At 36.6% G+C, this 20448-nt stretch overlaps 1 protein-coding gene across 1 annotated transcript in view; it reads left to right on the top strand.

Annotated features, from left to right (window-relative positions):
• ALK (ALK receptor tyrosine kinase) overlaps window positions 1-20448 on the top strand; it is a 680353-nt gene that overhangs the window by 613847 nt on the left and 46058 nt on the right. The window contains exons 13-15 of the mRNA XM_081944717.1: window positions 5980-6127; window positions 10290-10421; window positions 12864-13008. Coding sequence (XP_081800843.1) covers window positions 5980-6127; window positions 10290-10421; window positions 12864-13008 — 425 coding nt within the window. The remainder of the gene's footprint in view (window positions 1-5979; window positions 6128-10289; window positions 10422-12863; window positions 13009-20448) is intronic.

The following is a 20448-nucleotide window of genomic DNA, read 5'->3' as shown; positions in this document are numbered from 1 at the left end:
GAAACATAGTAATAACTCTTCATACCCTAACAGGTTACAAGCAAATATCTTTTCATCCTTTATACATCCCTTGTTTATTAGCAATTCCTTAAAACATTAACTTTTCAATTTCATATCAAAATAAAGGGTTATCACGCCTTTGCAGAAAATGCCTTTAATCTTGATCAACTAAACTAACTATATTCCTTAACAGTCTTACGTTTCAATCAAATATTGTTGTGAGAGTTTATTTCTCTTCAATTCTTTATCCCATTGCACAGAATTCTTCAAGGTTTTAACAAATCTCTTTATTAGATCCAGTAAAAAACGTTTTCTATATCATTCCCTTGGTTTATCATTTGTATTTCCCTTTCAATTTTTAAAACTTCAACTAGGTTCTTATGCATATCTAGTAAAATCATTCTTTTCCAAATCATTCTTGTGGGCTACTTCCACTTTTCAGTACTTTCTCTGACTTTCAGATATAATTTGTTCCTTATTTGTCATTTCTTCATTCACATATTTAGATGCAGTTTACACATTGAAGCAGACATCATTACTGGCAGTGTTAATATTACTGTTAATAATTTCTTGTTCCATTCTGCAAAGATATCCTTTAATATTTCCACTACTATAACCTTTTATGTTATTTTGTAAATCCTAGTATTAACTGATATCAAAAATAGGCTTGTATTTTATTTTCTGCTTAGAAGCTTTAGTCCTCTGTAGCATCCAATTTCTAATATTATCACTTATTTTTCTTCTGACCTTGGATAGGCAAAATAAAGCTGTTTCTCAGTAGAAACTGTTTATTTTTAATAGTTAATTCCAAAATCTGATAATAAAAATCAATGTTCCATATTTATCTGGACCATTAATCCATATATAACTTTCTTAGATCAAAATCCTACTTAGTTTTTTGCTATTTATTTCAAATTCTTTTCTTAAGCTTATATTTAATTCTTCTTATGTTCAGAGTTGAAAATAAACTGAAAATAAAGTTGAAAAAGACTTTTCCAATATGGTATTTCAAATGTCTCTAATAGCTTTAAATTGGTAGTAGGCAATTTTGGAAAGGATTAGAAAGTAAGGCTTGCGAACCTATTGCCATTTAAAAGACTCTGCCACATTTATGAGGAAGATTGTTTCATTTCATTCGGCACTCAAAATGTCCTGTGGTCTTCTTGTGAAGAGCAGTTGTGTAGAGTACACATGGGTGATCTTTAATCCTCTTCTTATCCAGAGAGGTTCTAAAGAACTGGTCTATTCATTGGAAATTCCTATGATTTTGCTTTTGTCATTTTGATGAAAACCTTCCATTTTCCTGATTATTCTGAAGGGCTATTTCTGCATATTCTATGATAGATAGATAGATAGATAGATAGATAGATAGATAGATAGATAGATAGATAGATAGATAGATAGACAGATCTCTCTGCAGTGCCCAAATTAGTCCATAGTAGTTTAAACAGCTGAGACACAACTTTGAATAGAAATTGAGTACGTGAAATTGAGTAGAAAAAGTACCCAAATCTGCTCACTTGTTCATTTTTAGGGAAATTGCTGCTAATGAAAAAAAAAAAACCTAGTAACGTTTCATCCAGCCATATAGAAAAGAACGACTTGCCTGTGGGAGAACAGGTGGAAAGAATTTTTCAAGGCTGGCATGTAGTATGAGTGTATATAAAATATCGTCCCAATGTAAAAGAGAAGAATACTAAATTATATGTACAGAAGTCTCATTTATTTAATGTTAATGCTGTGGTAAGAAACAACATTTAATAGTATCCCAAGGCTGATTTTATTCTTTAATACACTAGCAAGTAGATCAAAACTTACAAGTCATCAATATAGTGTCTAGCTTTTTAAATGGGATGTTGTACATTTTGCCTTTCATGTTTTAATGCTTAATTCTGCTTATTTTAGAGTTATGTTGAGTCAAAACATTTTCTATATTGCAAGATATTTTAACCTGTTGCACAATACCAGACATAGAAGTTTATTTAGGCTATCATGGAGGCACTTTGCGCTGATTGACATCTCTGGCTAAGAGAAATTACTGCAATTGGCTTAGCTGAGTTGATTAGAACATTCCTTTGGTCAATTTCCCTAGCAAACTGTTGTGGCCCAGCAGGAGCCGTTGGAGCTGCCACCAGACTCCGACAGCAAGGGTCCCTATGAGTTGGCTCTGGAGGATGTGGAGAACCCTGGGCAGGGTTCTGACTCTGAGTAGGGATCGGAGAGTCTGGTCGGCCACCAGGAGATGCCTGAGGCATGGAGCAGCGGTGAGAGCCAAAGGAAGGGGGCTCCTGATGCCATGCCTTGGAGCAGTGGGGAGGAGTCACGGGACAATGACTCAGACATCAGCAGGGAGTTCTTAGATGCTCCTTACCACCGCGCCCACAGGCGCAAGGAGCAAGGGCACAGTTACCGGCCGTAATTGCTCTCAACTGCTGATAAGTAGACTCCTCTTCAGTCTATAAAAGGACTGATTGTGCATATGCCCTTTGCAGAAGTCAACGTAGGAACTATTGGGAAAGTTCTGTCTTGTGAGCTTGGCATGCTGGATAGCTGCTATCATGTCTCAGTGCCGGAGGGTTCTGAGAGACTAGTCGTGGTGGATTGCTGCCAAGGATCTGTCTGTCTGTCTGTGCAATAAATTCTGTTGAAGTAGTTTTGGTCCGGAGTGTGTTCTGTGTTGGCGAGGGAAGAAGGGGGGGGGGTCAGAACAGCAAACTATATTGTTTCCCTTGTTAGCTCTTCAGTATTGCTGGCCCTGGTTCCTTGCATGATATCAGCTGAAGCTCTTGGTCCTTAAAATTCATCAAGACATGATGGGTGTGGGGTATGATATTGGACAAAAGGATGGTTTTCATTTTTGGCTAAAATATGACAAAATGAATGAGCATTTTTTTTAAAGGGAGGGCATCCCCTACAAAGGAGCAAAACAAAAGTGAACTATTAAATAAATACAAAATAAATTGTCCAGGTGGAGCATTTTATTGGTGGTTCTCTCTAAGATTAAAAGTCTAGTATATTTTTAAGTAGAATGAGCCCAGTTAGATATAGACATCAATGATAGGAAAATCTGATACTTGATTTATCTACTGGCAATCAGCACCATGCTTTTGAAAACCAATTAATCCATTCCTACAATAGTATTTCTCAACCTTGCCAACTTTAAGATATGTGGCCTTCAATTCCCACAAATTCCCCAGACAGCCTGCTATACTTAGTGGAGGAAAAGGATTATTTTCGTAAATACAAACATTTCGGATTTTAGTGGTTTGCTTTGGTGTGGTTTGGGCCAAGAAAAGCCCATTGCCAATGACTCCTTCCAAACCAGAGACATTTTTCCCAGTTTCCAGTTCAATCACATCTTTCATTTCATTTCTTAAGCCAGAGTGAAACTGATTTAAAGTGTTTAAAAAAGGGCAAGAAAGATTTATTTTTAAGGCTATTGTTGGAAGCAAAATGCTTGGAAGTTTTTCTACCTGACATGCAAAATAACATAATCAGCTATGGATCATGTGCATTCTGATGTATTTTGGAGTGAAGGCTGGTGCCATCCACTATCACAGCATTCATGCATTACCCTTATTATATAATCTATGTTTGTCTATCAACAATAGAGTGGCTCTCATTGCTGATAGAGGTTTTCATCTCTAGGGGGAGATGAGTAGACATCAATACCAACTGCAGGAACATTATGGTTTTCAGTATTGGGAAGGGACTTGGGTTCCATGGGGTTCCTTAATTATAATTGTCTCCTTCTTAATTTGTGGCATTTTTTTTTCTTTTTTAGTCAGGCAAATTGACAATATGCCTTCATCTAGCTGGTGACTTCTGACAAGTAAAGAGTCTGATCTTCTCTTTCATTATCCTCATCCTTACCAAGGGTCCTCTGAAACTAGTTCCATGTTGGTTCTCTTCCTCTTTAAGACACTTTGTAGGTATAATACTGTTTACAAAATTTCAATGGTGGAAGAAATACCTAATCCATTGTAGAATCACTCGCTACAGTAGTCTTTCTCTGGACTGAAACAACAACCCATCTCCCCCGCCTCTCTCATCTAAACTTTTTCTTAAAAGTAAAGTATGTATAACCATTTTGATTGACTGTCCACATGGATGCATGAAGAGCCAAAAGGAAATTAATTCTGAAGGCAGACTCATCATAAGAAGGCTCCCTAGAGTTCTTCTAGTATCTGAAGATTTATATACTACTTTTAAATATATATATATATATATATATATATATATATATATATATATATATATATATATATATATATATATATATATATATATATATATATATATATATATATATATATATATATATATATATATATATATATATATATATATATATATATATATATATATATATTCTCTTCCAGTTTTTACCGAATGTAAGGACAATTCATATCCTCACAGGCGTAAGCATTTTCTCTTGAGACTGGTGCCTATCTCAGTTTCTATCTCACCAGGCTCAAGGTTGAATCAGCCTTCCATGGTCAGTGTGGGAGATACGCTGACTCTGTAACCACCCAGAGAGGGCTGTAAAGGACTGTGAAGTGATATATAAGTCTAATTGCTATTGCTATATTTAAATCCAACTCCTTACCATCTTAGGGAAGAGCCTGATGGCTGTTCCTTAGTAGCAAACCCTGACTTTTGAAATGCATCATTGCCAAAGAAGGTACTGTGTGCCTGGAGATCCATTCTTGTTTTATTTTTTACAGATTTGTTAACTTTTAATTTTAGTACCACAGCCTGTTCTGTTACTAATTTTATGCCTGCTATTTAATGGTGACAATAGAATGGAATTAAATTTTTATATGTGTTTTTAAACAGCTTTTTTTTCTTTATGTTGCTCTGGTAAGTGCTTTATAGGAAAGATAGAATTAAATAGAACTCAAGGAAATATATGCAAGGAGGAAAAAAAAGGTTAAGATCTCAATTTGTTAGCATTCTTTATCTACATTTCTCAAAGCCCCCCACCCAAAAAAATTATATAGCAGCCAGTCCTTGTCCCATGTCAAACAAATTGCTTTGACATAGAAAGGACCATCAATTGGCTTCTTACGGCGTGATTTAGTGTCTCTCAAAACAATAATAATGAATCAAGCATGGATTTCTTTTGCAAAACAAATCCCCATTTTTGTATTCCCAGATATTGTCAAAAATGCCATTGTATACATTCTTGTTGCTTCAACTACTGTCATTCATCCCAACAAGATGATAATTGGCACTATAGGAGCCGTGCAAATTTGCCATGCATTATCAATGGCAGAACAAATGCCCTCTTTGTAGCTATAGGCTTTGACAAATGTGTACAGTTGTAACCTGAAGCTAACTGCTCTTCTTTCACAGCTGGTGAATGAGGCACTAAGAGTGTCTCTCTGGTTTCCTGACTTTATTGCTTATATGCAAAATCTACTCTTACACAGAAAAATATGGCCCCTAATTGCTGCCAATTAGCCCTGCCAGCTTGCCTTGCTGAATAGCGCACCTCATTAGCCATTACAATTTCCTGCTGAAAATCAGCTCAATGCCTCCTGCTCCTCCTAGCATCTGTTCAGGAGCTCCTACCTCGTGGCCATCATGTCCTCTCGTGTGTCAATTGCTGCCTTATTAAAGAATGATAGCTTGGGTTATGGAAAGTGACACATGAGCATCATCGGATCAGATTCCAAGAACACCCCCCCCCCCTGCTTTATGAGCCATTTGGAGCTAGGGAGCCAATATTTTCAGCAAATCCTTTGCCAGCTTTTGATCATCTTAAAGGAGTTTAGATTCTGAGCTAGTTAAACCTGTGACCAAGATATAGCAAAGAAATATCACTTCATTGTCAAGCAAATGTAAGGTTTAGAAAATGACAAACCCGGGAAACAAAATCTATACTGGGTTATTCTGTGGTCAGAATAAATAATTCTGGTTGTATTTCTCTTATGACTTTGCCTTTTTCCTGTTTTGTTATTCTTTTACCTGCAGCATCTCAGGCTATGGAGCAGCTGGTGGCAAAGGGAAAAACAGTATGATGAGATCACATGGTGTGAATGTTGTGGGGATATTTCCACTCGAGAAGAATGATACCTTATATATCTTGGTGGGACAACAAGGAGAAGACGCGTGTCCCAGTGTAAGTGATTATCCTTCCACCATTTATTATGATGATGTTTCTTCCCACTTCTGTGCAGCTGCTAAAATCTTGGCATCCTGAGCTTCCCAGACTTTGTCCTATTGATTGTAGACTGTTGTTATATGCTTCCCATCATCCAACGAAAGTATCTCGCCCAGGAAAAGTGGCCTGTTCTGATCCAATTGTGCCCCCACATACAAACATTTCCTCTGCTCTCTGCCACTGTAGATCAATCACTCCATCTGCCATCCTGACTGCACATAGGCTATTGTCACATCAGGCGATGCATTTTCAGAGATTTAAAAGGATGTCCACCTTTTGCCAAGTCTGTTCTTCTGAATGGGAATTTGATTTCTGGTATAAAATGCTGCTGCAGCATCTGGGTAATCTGTCTAGTGAAGGAGGGGACAGGATGGATGTGACTGCTGATGAGTTGGATAGCAAGCAAGAAGCTGGTTCTAACCTTTGCTCTGGCTCTGTACTTACCCGGTAAATAAAATTCACCCATCTTGGGAATTATTGTGGATGAAGCATCTTAGTGTACAAACTGGAAGCCTGCTTAGTTCTAGAGCACCAGGTCTGGCAGCTGGATTCCTGCAGAAAATTGTGTGGGGTGGGGGACAGATGTTAGGACAATGATTTAACTGAGTTACAAGTATGATAGACTTAGGCACATTTTTTTTTCATTTTTTAAATTTTTGATTTATTTTTTTCATGGGAACGCCAAGATGCAGGAAATATTCAGTGACATCTTTTGAAAATGTCCAGCTTTTTGCTTTTTGTATTCTTCAGTGATCTTGTCTTGAGCATCTTTTGGATAGCTAAGATCCCAACAGTGGTTCTTTATGCTCTCCTGAACAAATGAAATTGGAGTGGGGGGCTGTCTCCATAGCAATAGCTATCTAACAAAATGAAATTCAATGGTGAAAAAAGTAAGGTTCTACATTTAGGCAAGGAAAACCAAATACATAGTTGTAGTATAGATGATACCTTGCTCAACAGTAGTCACTGTGAGAGGGATCTTGGTGTCCTGTTGGACAATCACTTACACAAGGAAGAGGGGGTCCACCTATTCTCCAATACATCTGAAAGCAGGACAAGAAGTAATGGATGGAAACTAATCAAGGAGAGAAGCAACTTAGAACTAAGGAGAAATTTCCTGACAGTTAGAAGAACTAGTCAGTAGAACAACTTGCATCCAGAAGTTGTGAATGCTCCAACACTGGAGGTTTTTAAGAAGAAATTGGACAACTATTTGTCTAAAATGATATAGGGTTTTTCTGCCTGCACAAGGGGTTGGACTAGAAGATCCCCAACATTCTTTCTAACTCTGTTATTCTGTTATTCAGATTTCCCTGATGCTTCTTATCAATGAATAAAAGAGGTTGATTGTCCTTTCGGAACCAGACACTTTTGCTTATTTTTTATCTTGATCTGGGCATTGCTGCATACTCTAACATATGAAGTCATTAAATTACAGCCACTGTAATCTTTACAAGAATTTATTGAGTGGTAATGTAATCGAGGCAAAGATATTGCATTGACTTTGTGAATGTAGTAGCAGTAGTAGTTTTAACTTGATTGGATTGTAATCAGTTATGTTTTTGCTGTGAAGTGTTTTTCATATGCATAGAACTTAGATACATAAAATACAGTGTGTGTGTGTGTGTGTGTGTGTGTGTGTGTGTGTGTGACTGTGATGTGTCACAATTGGAGATTCAACTTTAAGTCATTGCATGAAATTGTTAGATTAACCATCCTTCCTCCAGTTGTGAATTGGATGGAGCGACTAGATGTTTTCTTATGACACCAAATGGCCCTAGAAGGACCAATTCTAGTCAAGCTCCTAATGATCAACAAATTAAACTTAAAAGATATGTTTAGTAAGTTAGTACAGTTCCCTTTTTATTCTTGTAAAGGTTAAATTATTGTAGCTGGTTAATAATGTAAATTAGGTACAGAGTAAAAATAATGCATGTTTTTCTGTCTTTGGTCTGAAATTCTTATTATGAAGCGTGAAGCATGACCAAAGGTGCTTTTCTTCTTTTTATAGATTATAGATTAAATTGATCTAAACAACATGGCATTGCCTGATGTATTCAAACAATACATCTGAAGCAGATGCCAATTCCTGCCTGTGCAGTATTTTATAACCATAAGAGAGTGGTGTTTGGATAAACAAGGAACAGTATGAAGTCATGGATATAGTTCCTTGTAATGATTTTAAGGAATTAAATTTCTCCGTCATCTGGCAGCCATCAAGTAGCTACAGCAGCATCTGCAGTAGTGGTGAAAGTCTGCATAAACACAATTGCAGTATCACAATTCAAATTCTCTTCTGTATGATGATGTGGCATGCACATACAGAAGGGATAGGGTTTGGCTCACCATGCTATGCCTATCATCTTACAGATTTTGAAAATGCCACAAAATACCACAGGGTGCAATCAATCAGTTGCAAAAGAGTCACCTCCAGATGAGAAGGGCAGCATACAAGATGGGTGGATGGGTGAATGGATGGGTGAATGGATGGATAGATGAAGCATTCAAGGAAGTATATAAATATTCTATGGCTATTTGATCACTGTTCAGAGACAGAATAATGGATTATAATGAACAAATGATCCAATTTTGTTGGTTGATTGATTTAAATGTTTATGGCTGCCTATTTCAAATTCACGACTCTGGGAAGCTGACAGTAATAAGAACAATTTGAAAAACAGCGCAAATACAATCGGCTTCTACCTGCGTGGCCAATTCAAAAATTAGGAAAGCAGTAGTTCAAAACATCTAGAGGAAATCCTTAGAGCATTGGATTATAAATTCAAACCCCTATTGAAGTGTTTATTTTTCAAGATAATCTAATCCCTCAAACATGAAAAGTCAGGTTTGCACGTCACCTTAAGATTCATGGAAAAAAAGCTGGAATATAAATAAGCATTTTAACAATGTTAAACAGGTTTGGTTTTAATCCCTGAATAGGTTCTGGGGTGAATACAATCAGTCACAGGTAATTTCTCATCTGTATGTTAGAAGTTCCCTAGAAACAAAATATATCCTTATTTGCGTTGTGTCTATTCTGGCAGTAAAAGTTTATTGACAATATTTATAAGACATCCTCATCCACATGGATTGTGAGCCAATCTGAAGTATCCAATTTTTAATTAGTACTTCTCCACACAAAGCATATGTCTCAGTTTGTAATCTTACTTTTAGAAAAGAATATACTTAACTTCTAAGTCTTGCAGTACAGATAGCATGCCAACATAAAATTAAAATTTGTGCTGTTTCCCAATATAGCCGGGATTGAGACTTGATCTTCTTGCTGGGCCAAGGAACAGAATGACACCCAACATTCATAACTCTGCCACTTATTTCCTCTCTGAGCTCAGTAGAGCAATGTGGTGCATTAGGAAATACATTTCTAATAATTAAGCTTTGATGACAAATCTCTTGAAATATTCAGGAAGACCAAATGGTTACTGGCAGGAAGATGGGGCTGTTTTTCAATCATCTCTTTGCAAATAAAAAATACACCATTGCCTGAGGGAATTGCCTAGCACTTTTATCATTACATTAAACAGCAAATTAGCACAGATAAAAGCCAGGCAAGAACCTAATTTCTATTTCATAGTGCCTGTAACCTACTATCAGTTTCATGCCAATTGGCTTGGGCCTGTTCTAGACATGCCTCAGAATGAATTGATGCATCCCATGGTGACTCCTCAGTCTTCTACTGCAGAATGTCTTACTTCATAACTTTCTAGTGTATCATGCTATATTTCCTGTAATAAAGGTGACAAACCAAAACCTATCAGGAAGAAAAGGTCTGTAGCACACTCCTTTTCATACTAAGCTAATTGCAAACTTCCTTATGCAAAGGAGGATTCAGACACAGTCTGAAGGAGCTAGATGGTAAATTTAATAACAAAGGTTGAATATTCCAGAATTTAATATTCCAGTACAACTGAGGACAACTGGATTAGGGAAGACAGCTCTTTCACTTTGGAACTCTTCTCATTCTACTCCAGGTATAAGCTAAGAATTCTACTCCAGGTGTAAGCTAGTGATAATACAGGTTCAAGTTAGCTCTGGTTTCCATGGAGGGTGGCCAAGAAGAGATTTCTCTATCTGAATTTGTTTACCTGGTTTGTATATGCAGATCCATCATGCCATACAGAAAGTCTGCCGTGGAGAGAATAATGTGGTTGAAGATGAAATTAAAGCAAATGGAAGCATCCAAGAATGGGCAGGAGGAGGAGGAGGAGGAGGAGGTGCAACTTACATATTTAAGGTATTATTATGCTAAGGAGTACCCTATGTTGTGAATATAGGCTCTTCTTGTGGAAGCAGAGGATTGAATTTTAGATTTTTTTTCCCAGACAAAATATTTCTCTAACACTAGGTTGTATTAAGAGAAAAGGTAAGCAGAAAAATTGAGGGTGTCAAAAACAGAATGTAGCTCTTTAGGAATCTGGCTTTGGGGAACTACCTCTGAAAGAATGTAAACCTTGAAGCAAAGCTTCTGGTTCCTATATTTTCGACACCTTCCCTCTTCGATTACAGCCTCAAGAAAGTCATTGCTTCTATTTTTTCTTAATAATTTCAGTTTAGTACTATGCCCAAAGCATTAACTGTTTTTAGACGTTTTGGCTTATTGCAGTTCCTTCATAATAATGCATAGGAATACACCATTGGGGGGGAGGAAGTAGGGCTGTCTTAAGTGTCATCGTCCCTATTTAACATTTATGCAAGGTAAAGAGCTGCAGACAAACCAAACATGAACAGGTTTGGGGTTTTAAGGGTTTCCTGCCTCTTTTTTTAACATACCAAGAAATACCTGTGTCATAGTTTGCATTATACGTAGCTTTTCTATGTTTTCAGCTTGAAATGGTAGAAAACTGTCACAGGTTTTCAGCAAATGTGGTCAGCCAAGTCAGTTTATAATCTTAGGAAATTAGTAAAGCTTCTTGTTTTTAACTGAAATGAAAATAGCATTTTTAAAAGGTTGATGGTATTAATTCTAAATCCTACAATTATGCAAGTATAGGGAGACTTATCCTAACAGCTATAGCTTATGTATTGTCTATTATGCTACAGATCATTGTACTCATAGTGGAGAATGACAAAAAGGTTGCTAAATGAAGGTAGTGATTCTCAGTACAATATAGTCCTCTAAAGAGTGATTGTGTTTTACCATAAACATCAGGAACAGTCTGTAGGCCACCAACGTACTACCTAGAAGACTTCTCCATCAGTGCCATAATCATGGATATATATCACTTCCTCAAGTTCACATGGGCTAATTGGAGTCACCAACTCCAAGGGAGACTGGGCTGGTTAAAGCAACCTGCTCCAAATGCCTGATGTATCTGGCAACTGGTTTTTGCCCTGTACTTGATTTACATCTACTTGAAGCTGTCATCTATTGGTACATGGTAGGGTATTATTAAAACACTAATGACATCCAAGTACATCTCTCTCCACTGAGCTGGGAGAAGTCCTGATCCAACACTCTCAGGGCTTAAACAGTGAGAGGCAGATTTAGTCCAAGCAAAACCAGGTCGCTATTTGTTCAAATTCTGAGGTGACACTAATTTCAGTATTGGAAAGTTGTGTTAAAAGGAAAGACTTGTAACTAAATAGCCACCAGAGTACATCGCTTCTACTGAAAAATCAGTAGAGACTGACCTGGAGGGTTTTTGCCCAGGTGGATCAGGACATGATGAAGGCAAATACTTACACCTTTGACACGTCACAGTTGGATTGCTGAAATGCGATCTTTTGCCCTTGAAGACCCACTGGAAACTTCAACGGGTGCAAGATGTGGATGCCCATGTGCTTCCAAGACAATGACAATGTAGTCATGTGATACTATTTTTATGGGGACTGCATTGGTTACAATTCATTTCTGAGCATAATTCAAGGCACTGGTTATCATCTACAAAGCTCTACATGACTCAGGGCCTAGGTATCTTCTTATCCTTCATAAATTCTGAACAGAGAGAGACTGCTTGTGGAAAGTACCTTCTTATCAATAGGTACAACTGAAGGGAGCATTGAACAGGGGTTTATAATGGCTGCTTCCATCTTTTGGAATAGCTTAGCCATCAGGGCAAGGACCTCATAGCCATCTGAAGAATGATTAAGCCTGGCTAGTCCAGAAGGCCACAGCTGAAATCAGATCTGTGGCCACCAGTGACACTGCAATTGTTATTATGTTGTCGTTTTATCATGTGTCATTGAATTTTTATCCGTAATACATTATGCATTGTTTGCAGAGGAATGAGGCAGTTTATAAATTGATCAACAGTTTATAAATTGACTAATATATTGTAAAATTGCATTTTCTGCCCACCATTGGATTCTTTGAAGCCTTTAAAGCCACAGTAGCAGCTTCAAAATTAAAACCATAAAACCTAAAACAACAAATACCAGCCCATCATGATTGCCAGTACAGGCACAGAAACAACTGCTGTATGGTTTATTTGGGGGGGGGGGGTAAACATCTGTAAATTGTGGATGGCATCCAAAAACAAAATTTGCCTGTAGCATCCAAAATCTATTAAGACAAGATTTGTTAAATCAAGGGTTCACTGTGCATAAAGATGCAACAGTAATTTAGATCAATTTACAGCCCTGTGGGGGTTGTGAAGTACAGCTCATACATAAGGAACATATTTATTATTTGCACACCTGGCACAGTTAAACTCTCCTTTTATTTCTACCTTTGAAGATCGAGAACGGAAAGCCAGTGCCCTTGATCATTGCAGCAGGAGGAGGTGGCAGGGCCTACAGGGCCAAAGCCTATGTATTAAACCATGAAAGGCTGGAGAATGATATATCTATTCCGGGGTTCAATGGGAAATCTGGAGCCGCAGGTAAGAAATTGTTTCAACCTCTTTGCCAGGCTTAACAAAAGATTGGTGTAAAAGGCATGGCTTGTGATCCACAAAGGAATTCCCAAGCAGTCAGAACACGCATTTGGCATCAACAGATCTGAAAAACAAGGGTTGTCTGTTGGAAAAGCAGCCATCGGTGTCCTCAGCCTGCTGCAGTGACAATTCATCAGTCTAGGGTCCCACTAGCCATACGGTTCTCTCTTGTACATTCATAAAATTATTTGGATCCCAGCCATTAACATTAGTGAAGAAGGATTGCTGGAGCACTGTTGGTGGGAATGTAGAATCTACAGCTGTCGTTTTCTTCCCATATCATTTTGTAGAATTATTCATGTTACTTTGCCCAAATTATAAATATTCATGAGATTTGTTCAAAGAGAATGCTATGCTTCTGAATATATACAATGCTTGAGAAGCAGAAAAAGAATAAATTATGTTTTGACCAATTAATCAGAGTGATATCTTCCACCAGAATTGGAGAGTAAATAAACTCAGAGTGAAGATTATTCAGTACAGATTAGCTATCTCTTAGCCTTACGGCATATAGCAGCAGTTTGTATTTGCAGTTTAAGAGATTTAAAATCATTTTAATATATATGTATCCTGTTCTATTATTGATTTAAAAATAACTTTTGCAAATCAATCCACCTCTAAATGTTTTTTAATTATCCTTGTATATATTAAAATTTAAAAAATCTTCTATAAAAATGTATACTTTAAAAGGGGCTCTTTTGCTCTGTTATTCTTTCAGAGTCCTAATGTTGCTTCCAAATACTAGAGAAAGATTTAAGGGTAACTTATCTTTAGGAATAATAAAATAATCCCTGTTGCTGATTATGGGTAAAGGCAGTATAGGCTACTTATTTTGTGGCTCTGTGCTAAGTTACAATGATCTTGCAAATGATTCAGGTGTCCACACTAGCTTGGTTTCATGATCTTTACTTCTAGTATAACAACCATTTTAATGTAATAGATATTGTATTCAGTCCAGGCTTCTTCCCTGACTCTTCCTTTCTAATTGCCCAAACTCCTTCAAAATATGAATTTAAAAGATGCTCAGACTGTGTAACATTCTGCCTCTGGTAATGCAAAAACTCTCTGGAACTGATCAGTTCAGACTTCTGATAAGAGTGGCCTACTGCTTCTCTGAGCACATGTTGTTTGGGAGACGGGCCCAAGGGTATGATCAAAAAAGTCATGATAGCAGCTCTAATAATGCAAGTTCTTTCCATCTTCCTTCCTTCCTTCTTTTCTTCCTTCATTTTTCTTCCTTCCTTCCTTCCGTTGTATGTTAAAAACCAGGTAGAGCTTTGATTGCAACTGTCACAGCTATCACCTTGACCATAGCAGCAGACACCTATTTTGGGAGAGAAAAAGCAGGGTATGAGAAAGAGTAAATAGAAGTTTTAATGACCTTGGACACATTCCTTCCCATCACCAGCATGTCACGACCAATACATTGTCACAGAGATATGCAGGTTTTGACAGTTCAAAAGTAAATAAAGACATTTCAATGATCTAGTGTACTGGATGTAAATGTAGACAATGAAATACTCACAAAGTGTGTTGCACAGAGACAAAGGAAAATAATTGTCAGTATGCTATGTCTGGCTGACTATGTGACCAACAATAGCAAAATAGAAAATTGGAAATATAAATAAAACAGCTATGTAAACTACAGAAATGATAAATTAGAAAAAGTAACAACAGTAAAACCAGTAATAGCCCGCACTGAAACAAACTGACACACAGAGACACCAAAGAATTAAAAAAGAAAATTATGGCATATGCAGATGATCAGTAGAAAAACTGGCAGCATTGAAATTTGAGCCTCAAAAAAGATCTGGAACTTATAATGCAGGAGTTGTAATCATTACAATAACACCTTTGTAAGGATTAAAATATCTATTGAATAGACCAATCAGCTTGCCTACAGTATGGCAATGGTGGTTACAGTTATAGAAGTGTTGGATTTCAGAATTAGAAAACCAAAAGCAAGCTCATATTCAATCCCAAAGCCGAAGATAAAGAAGGCTAGATAAAGAAATTAAGACAAGATGGAAGTAATAAAAGGTAAAGAGCAAAAAGTAAAAAAAAAATGTAAGGGTGAAAACCAGCCTAATCAGAAAATATTGTTTTAGCACCAGAAAAAAATGAAGCAGCTTTGGAAATCATAAAGCAAGAAATAATTGCAATATATATGAAAATGAAACACTCTGAGGCCAAATCAAGCAATTTAAACAAAATCAGCTATTACGATCAGAGCAGAGCAAATTCTACCAAAGTATAAATGATAATTAAAATTCTGAAAATGGAAAACCAAACAAAGAGGAAGCAATACCATTTTTGAAAGACCTATGGCAAAAAGACTAATAAAAATGCTGGATGGTAAAAGAATTTGAGGATGAATTTAGTAAAAAAAAATCAAATGGAAGAACAAATAATAACAGGGTAAAAGGGTAAAAATCAAATAAAAGGATTAAAAACGGACATCTCTAGGAAATGTTTAATTGGATACTTTTGTCTTAAATATCTGACTTAAATTACATCCAATTATACCTAAGCAGCTTAATGAAGTATTGCATAAAGGAAACATAGACGACTTATTAATAACTGGCAAAACCTGTCTGATTCAAAAAGACCTAGTGAAAAGGATAACACCAGGAAACTACAGGCTGATAACCTGCCTGCCTACAATATTTGCACTACTCATAGACATAATAGCAGACAATATCCAATTATTTAGAAGAAAATAACATCCTTCCAGTAGGACAGAATGAAAATAAAAGGAAAATCAATCAATCAATCAACTTCCGATCAATAAAATGGTTTCAGAGAATTGCAAAATCCAAAGCACCATTTTACACATACATGGTCTGGATTGATTATAAAAAGACATAGAACACAGAATAATAGAGTTAGAGATCTTCTAGTCCAACCCCCTGGTTGAGCATAACGCTCTATATCATTTCAACAAATGGTTGTCCAGTCTCTTTTTGAGAGCCTTCAGTGATCGAGATCCCACAGCTTCTGAAGACAAGCTATTCCATTGGTTAATTGCTCTCACCATTAGGAAATTTCTGTTTAGTTCTAGCTTGCTTTTCTCCTTGGTTAGTTTCCAACCAGTGTTTCTTGCCTTGCCTTTTGGAGCTTTGGAAAATAGTTTGACCCTCTTGTCTTTGTAGGAGCCCCTCAAATATTGGAACAGTGCTATCATGTGTCCGTCCCCCCAGGTCCTTCTTTTCATTAGACTAGAAATACCCAGTTCCTGTAACCATTCTTCATATGTTTTAGCTTCTACCCCCCCCCCCCCCAATCATTTTTGTTGCATTTCTCTGCACTCTTTCCAGAGTCTGAACATCATTTTTGTATTGTAGTGACCAGAACTGGATGCAGTATTCCAAGTGTGGTCTTACTAGAACTTCATAAAGCAGTATTAGAACTCCACATGATCTTGATTCTATCCATCTATTAATGCAGTTTAGGATTGCATTGGCCTTTTTGGTGGCGGCTGCACACAGTTAGCTCATATTTAAATGATTATCCATTAGAACTCTAAGATCCCTCTTGCAGTTACTGGCATTAAGCCAAGTTTCATCTATATACTTATGAGGCTGGTTTTTCTTACCTAAGTGTAGAACTTTACTTTTATCTATGTTGAATTTCATTTCAACAGTGTTCAAGTTTGTCAAGATCTATTTGGATCTTGAGCTTGGCTTCTGTGGGATTGACTATTCCACCCAGCTTTGTGTCATCTGCAAATTTGATGAATTGCCCTTCAACTATCCTCTCATGCAGATCATTTATGAAGATATTGAAGTGTACTGGGCCTAATGCAGAACCAGTGGGGTACCCCACTGATTACTTCCCTCTGAGTGGATATAGTTCCATTGAGTACAATTTTTCAGGCGATTGCAAACCCACTGGGTGGTGGTGCTGTCTATCCCACATTTTACTACTTTGCCAATAAGTAGGTTCTTCAAAAGAAAGAACTTTCAAGCCAATATCTTCTGTTTTTCTAATCAAAAGTAGACATTTGATTCATTACCACATAGTTGGATCATCAAATGTTTGAAAACAACTATTATCAACAAAAACATTAGAATGTTTATAGAAAAAATAATGAAAGAGTGGAAGACAAATTGGTAGTTGGAAATGAAAAATATGGGTTTGTCAATATTAGTGGAGGAATCTTCCAGGCTACTCATTATCTTTCTTATTATATGCCATTGCTATGATCCCATTTTCAGTGATTTTGAAAAAAACAAATCTTGGATACCACACAGCAAAAATGCTAATAAATCTTACACTTGCTTTATATTGATGATCAGAAACGTTATGGAAAATAAAAAAAAATGAAATACTTCATTGACAAATACTGTAAAAAATTTCAGCACAGCTATAGCCATGGACTTTGGCCTAGAAAAATGTGCTGCGGTGGCAACAAATTGGGCTAAAATCACAAATAGTAATGGAATTGAAATGCCAAATGGCTAAACCATCAGAAGCCATCAGCATAAAACCTACAAGTGCCTGAGCTTTTTATAACTGGATAACATCAAGCACGGCCAAGTGTAAAAAGTGATTAGTAAAGAATACATCCAAAGAATGGCAAAATTGAATGGAAGAAACAACATCAAGGCCATGAATACCTGGACCATAACTATGATACAATAAACTGCTAGAATTATTAACTGAACATAAGCTGAGGAGGACAGTTTGGACCAAAATGCAAGAAAACTGTTCACTATGCATTACATCCCCATAGTGATATTGATAGATTATACCTGCCCTGCAGCAATGGAGACAGAGATTTATTTCAAAGGCAACAAACTGTCAAAGAAGAAAAGTATTTATCAGCTGACTATGTGAAAGACAGCCAAGAACAAGCATTGATGCAAGCTAAAAATTGGAACTTGCTGAATATGCAAAACCAAAACATGAATATTGAAATAATGTAATAAAAATATTCACAGCTGGAAAAGGAAAAACATTGCATAGTCAATCTCTACAAAAGACAGTGGGCAAGTGGATAAAAGATAAAACCTGTTAATAGCTTACAATTGGAACATTAAGAAAAGAAACTGAAAGTTAGATTTTGGTTGGTAAAGACCAAGCTATATATACCAATGACATAATGCAGTTGCCAGAAATAATTAATTGGAACATCTGTAAAAACTATTATGTACCCAATATTGAAAAATTGTTGGGATCATAGAGTTAGAAATGTAGTTAAAAATGAGCAGGTCAAAATATCATGAAATGTCAAAATATTGTGACATTTCTGTATGCAAACTGGTAAACTCTTGGCTTATTACACAGATTTTACAGCAGTTGAAAAAAAGAAAGTGTGGATAATTGATGTGGCAATACCAGGGGATAGTAAAATAGAAGACAAAGAATTAAAGAAGTATGGCATAAACCAGCATGATGATCCCAATGGTCAATAGCACACTAGGTGCTATACCCAAAAATCTTGGATGGCACTTTGAAAATTTGCACATTGAAAAAAAAATCACCTGTCAAATACAAAAAGCCACACTGCTTGGATCAACACATATATGATACATTGTGACATACTAGTTTCTTTGGGAAGAACTTGATGCGTATGAATATAAAAGAACCTATCTGTACGAAGACCTAAAGAACTGCCAGATGTGACTTCACATGATCGTGAACAAGACAGCTTTATCCTTCACTAAACCAGGCATGGGCATGGCCAGCACATGATACATACAACTCGCGGGTCACACGTTTGACAACCCTGATCTAGAGCATCAATACAATACAATACAATAGCAGAGTTGGAAGGGACCTTGGAGGTGTTCTAGTCCAACCCCCTGCCTAGGCAGGAAACCGTTCCAGACAAATGGCTATCCAACATCTTCTTAGAGACTTCCAGTGTTGGAGCATTCACAACTTCTGGAGGCAAGCTGTTCCACTGATTAATTGTTCTAACTGTTAGGAAATTTCTCCTCAGTTCTAAGTTGCTTCTCTCCTTGATTAGTTTCTACCCATTGCTTCTTGTTCTGCCCTCAGGTGCTTTGGAGAATAGTTTGACTATCTCTTCTTTGTGGCAACCCCTGAGATATTATCACTTGAACACCATCACCACTGAAATCACCAACAGTGAATTGCAAAAGTAGCATTACTTGGAACAGATCACATCCTGCAACAATACCTTTAACACCATCAAACAACAACATCTTGAGAAGAGCTCTATAGGTGGACAAAATGCCATATCCAATGTAAACCTCTGGCTGACTTTGCAACCAAACATCATCATCATAATTGCAAAAGGCAGCTTTACTCACAATCTCATCTTACATCTTGTGATGATACCTTTAACCATCAACCATCAATATCTGCCTATTCCAGATCCTTGGGAAGGACTTGATAGGTTGATAACAATGTCAAATCCAGTGTGAATATCTGGCTGACTGTGCCATGAACCATAATAATAATAGCAACCCCAAAGAGAAAAGGTTGAAAAAATATACGCATGGTACTGCTAGAAAAACAGGCAAAAGTTTGTTATGCAACTTCTGTTCCCTGTTAAGCAGAGGTTTTTTTTAAAAAAAATGGCAATGCTATTTATGACATTTGTATTCTGCATCTTTTGTCAAAGTTACTGCTGAATGATATATAATTATTTCATGGGAATATAGTTAGAAACAGGTTTTACACCTTTAAGTCTGTTTTGTACTAATCCAGTGCCCTCCCAGATGTATTTAATTGTATTTCCAGAATAGCTGGAGCCCAAGGGTTTGCCTCTCTATAAATATCAAGACAGCTGTTCCTATGAGCCTTAGACAGATCAGATTGCGATAATGTTTCAGAGCATCAGTGTGTGATGTTTTGTTACTTATTTTAATTTCTAACGCCATATTTCACATTATTTGTTTTTTTCAATGACAGCTTGAATAAACATTTTAAAAGCAATGTATAAAATGTTATTTCTAAATCATTTGCATAAAATACATCAAAATGGAAACAAATGAAATGGGCTAAAAATAAGCAAAGGGATAACAACCAAGAATAATAAAACAGCAGGCGTGAACAGACTCGAAAGTGTAATTAAAAACCCATAATGCAGGACTAAGTAGCAAAAAACAGAAATTAAGTTACATGGCTTAGGAGCATTAAAATGTACTATATTTATCACAAAAGGAAGACAAGTCCAAATGTCAGGAAAAGTAGATAAAAAACTGTAACTCTACATAATGCGCATTTTCCCATTTTGTTTGGATTACAATTGCTTGTTGACACTGTTCCTTGCAATTTTCTCTTCTGTGAGTATGTAAGAAAAAGGAACAGATATGTATTTATAGATGTCTATTTTAGCCAACAGGAAAAAGGAATACAAAAATACCTTTCAGTGTTCTCTAGCTAAATCATATGACTGATCACTCATTTTAG

Source organism: Natrix helvetica (assembly GCF_964273705.1).
Source record: "Natrix helvetica genome assembly, chromosome: 2".
Classification (NCBI taxonomy): Eukaryota; Metazoa; Chordata; class Lepidosauria; order Squamata; family Natricidae; genus Natrix; species Natrix helvetica.
This window is presented reverse-complemented; position numbering and strand designations above follow the sequence as displayed.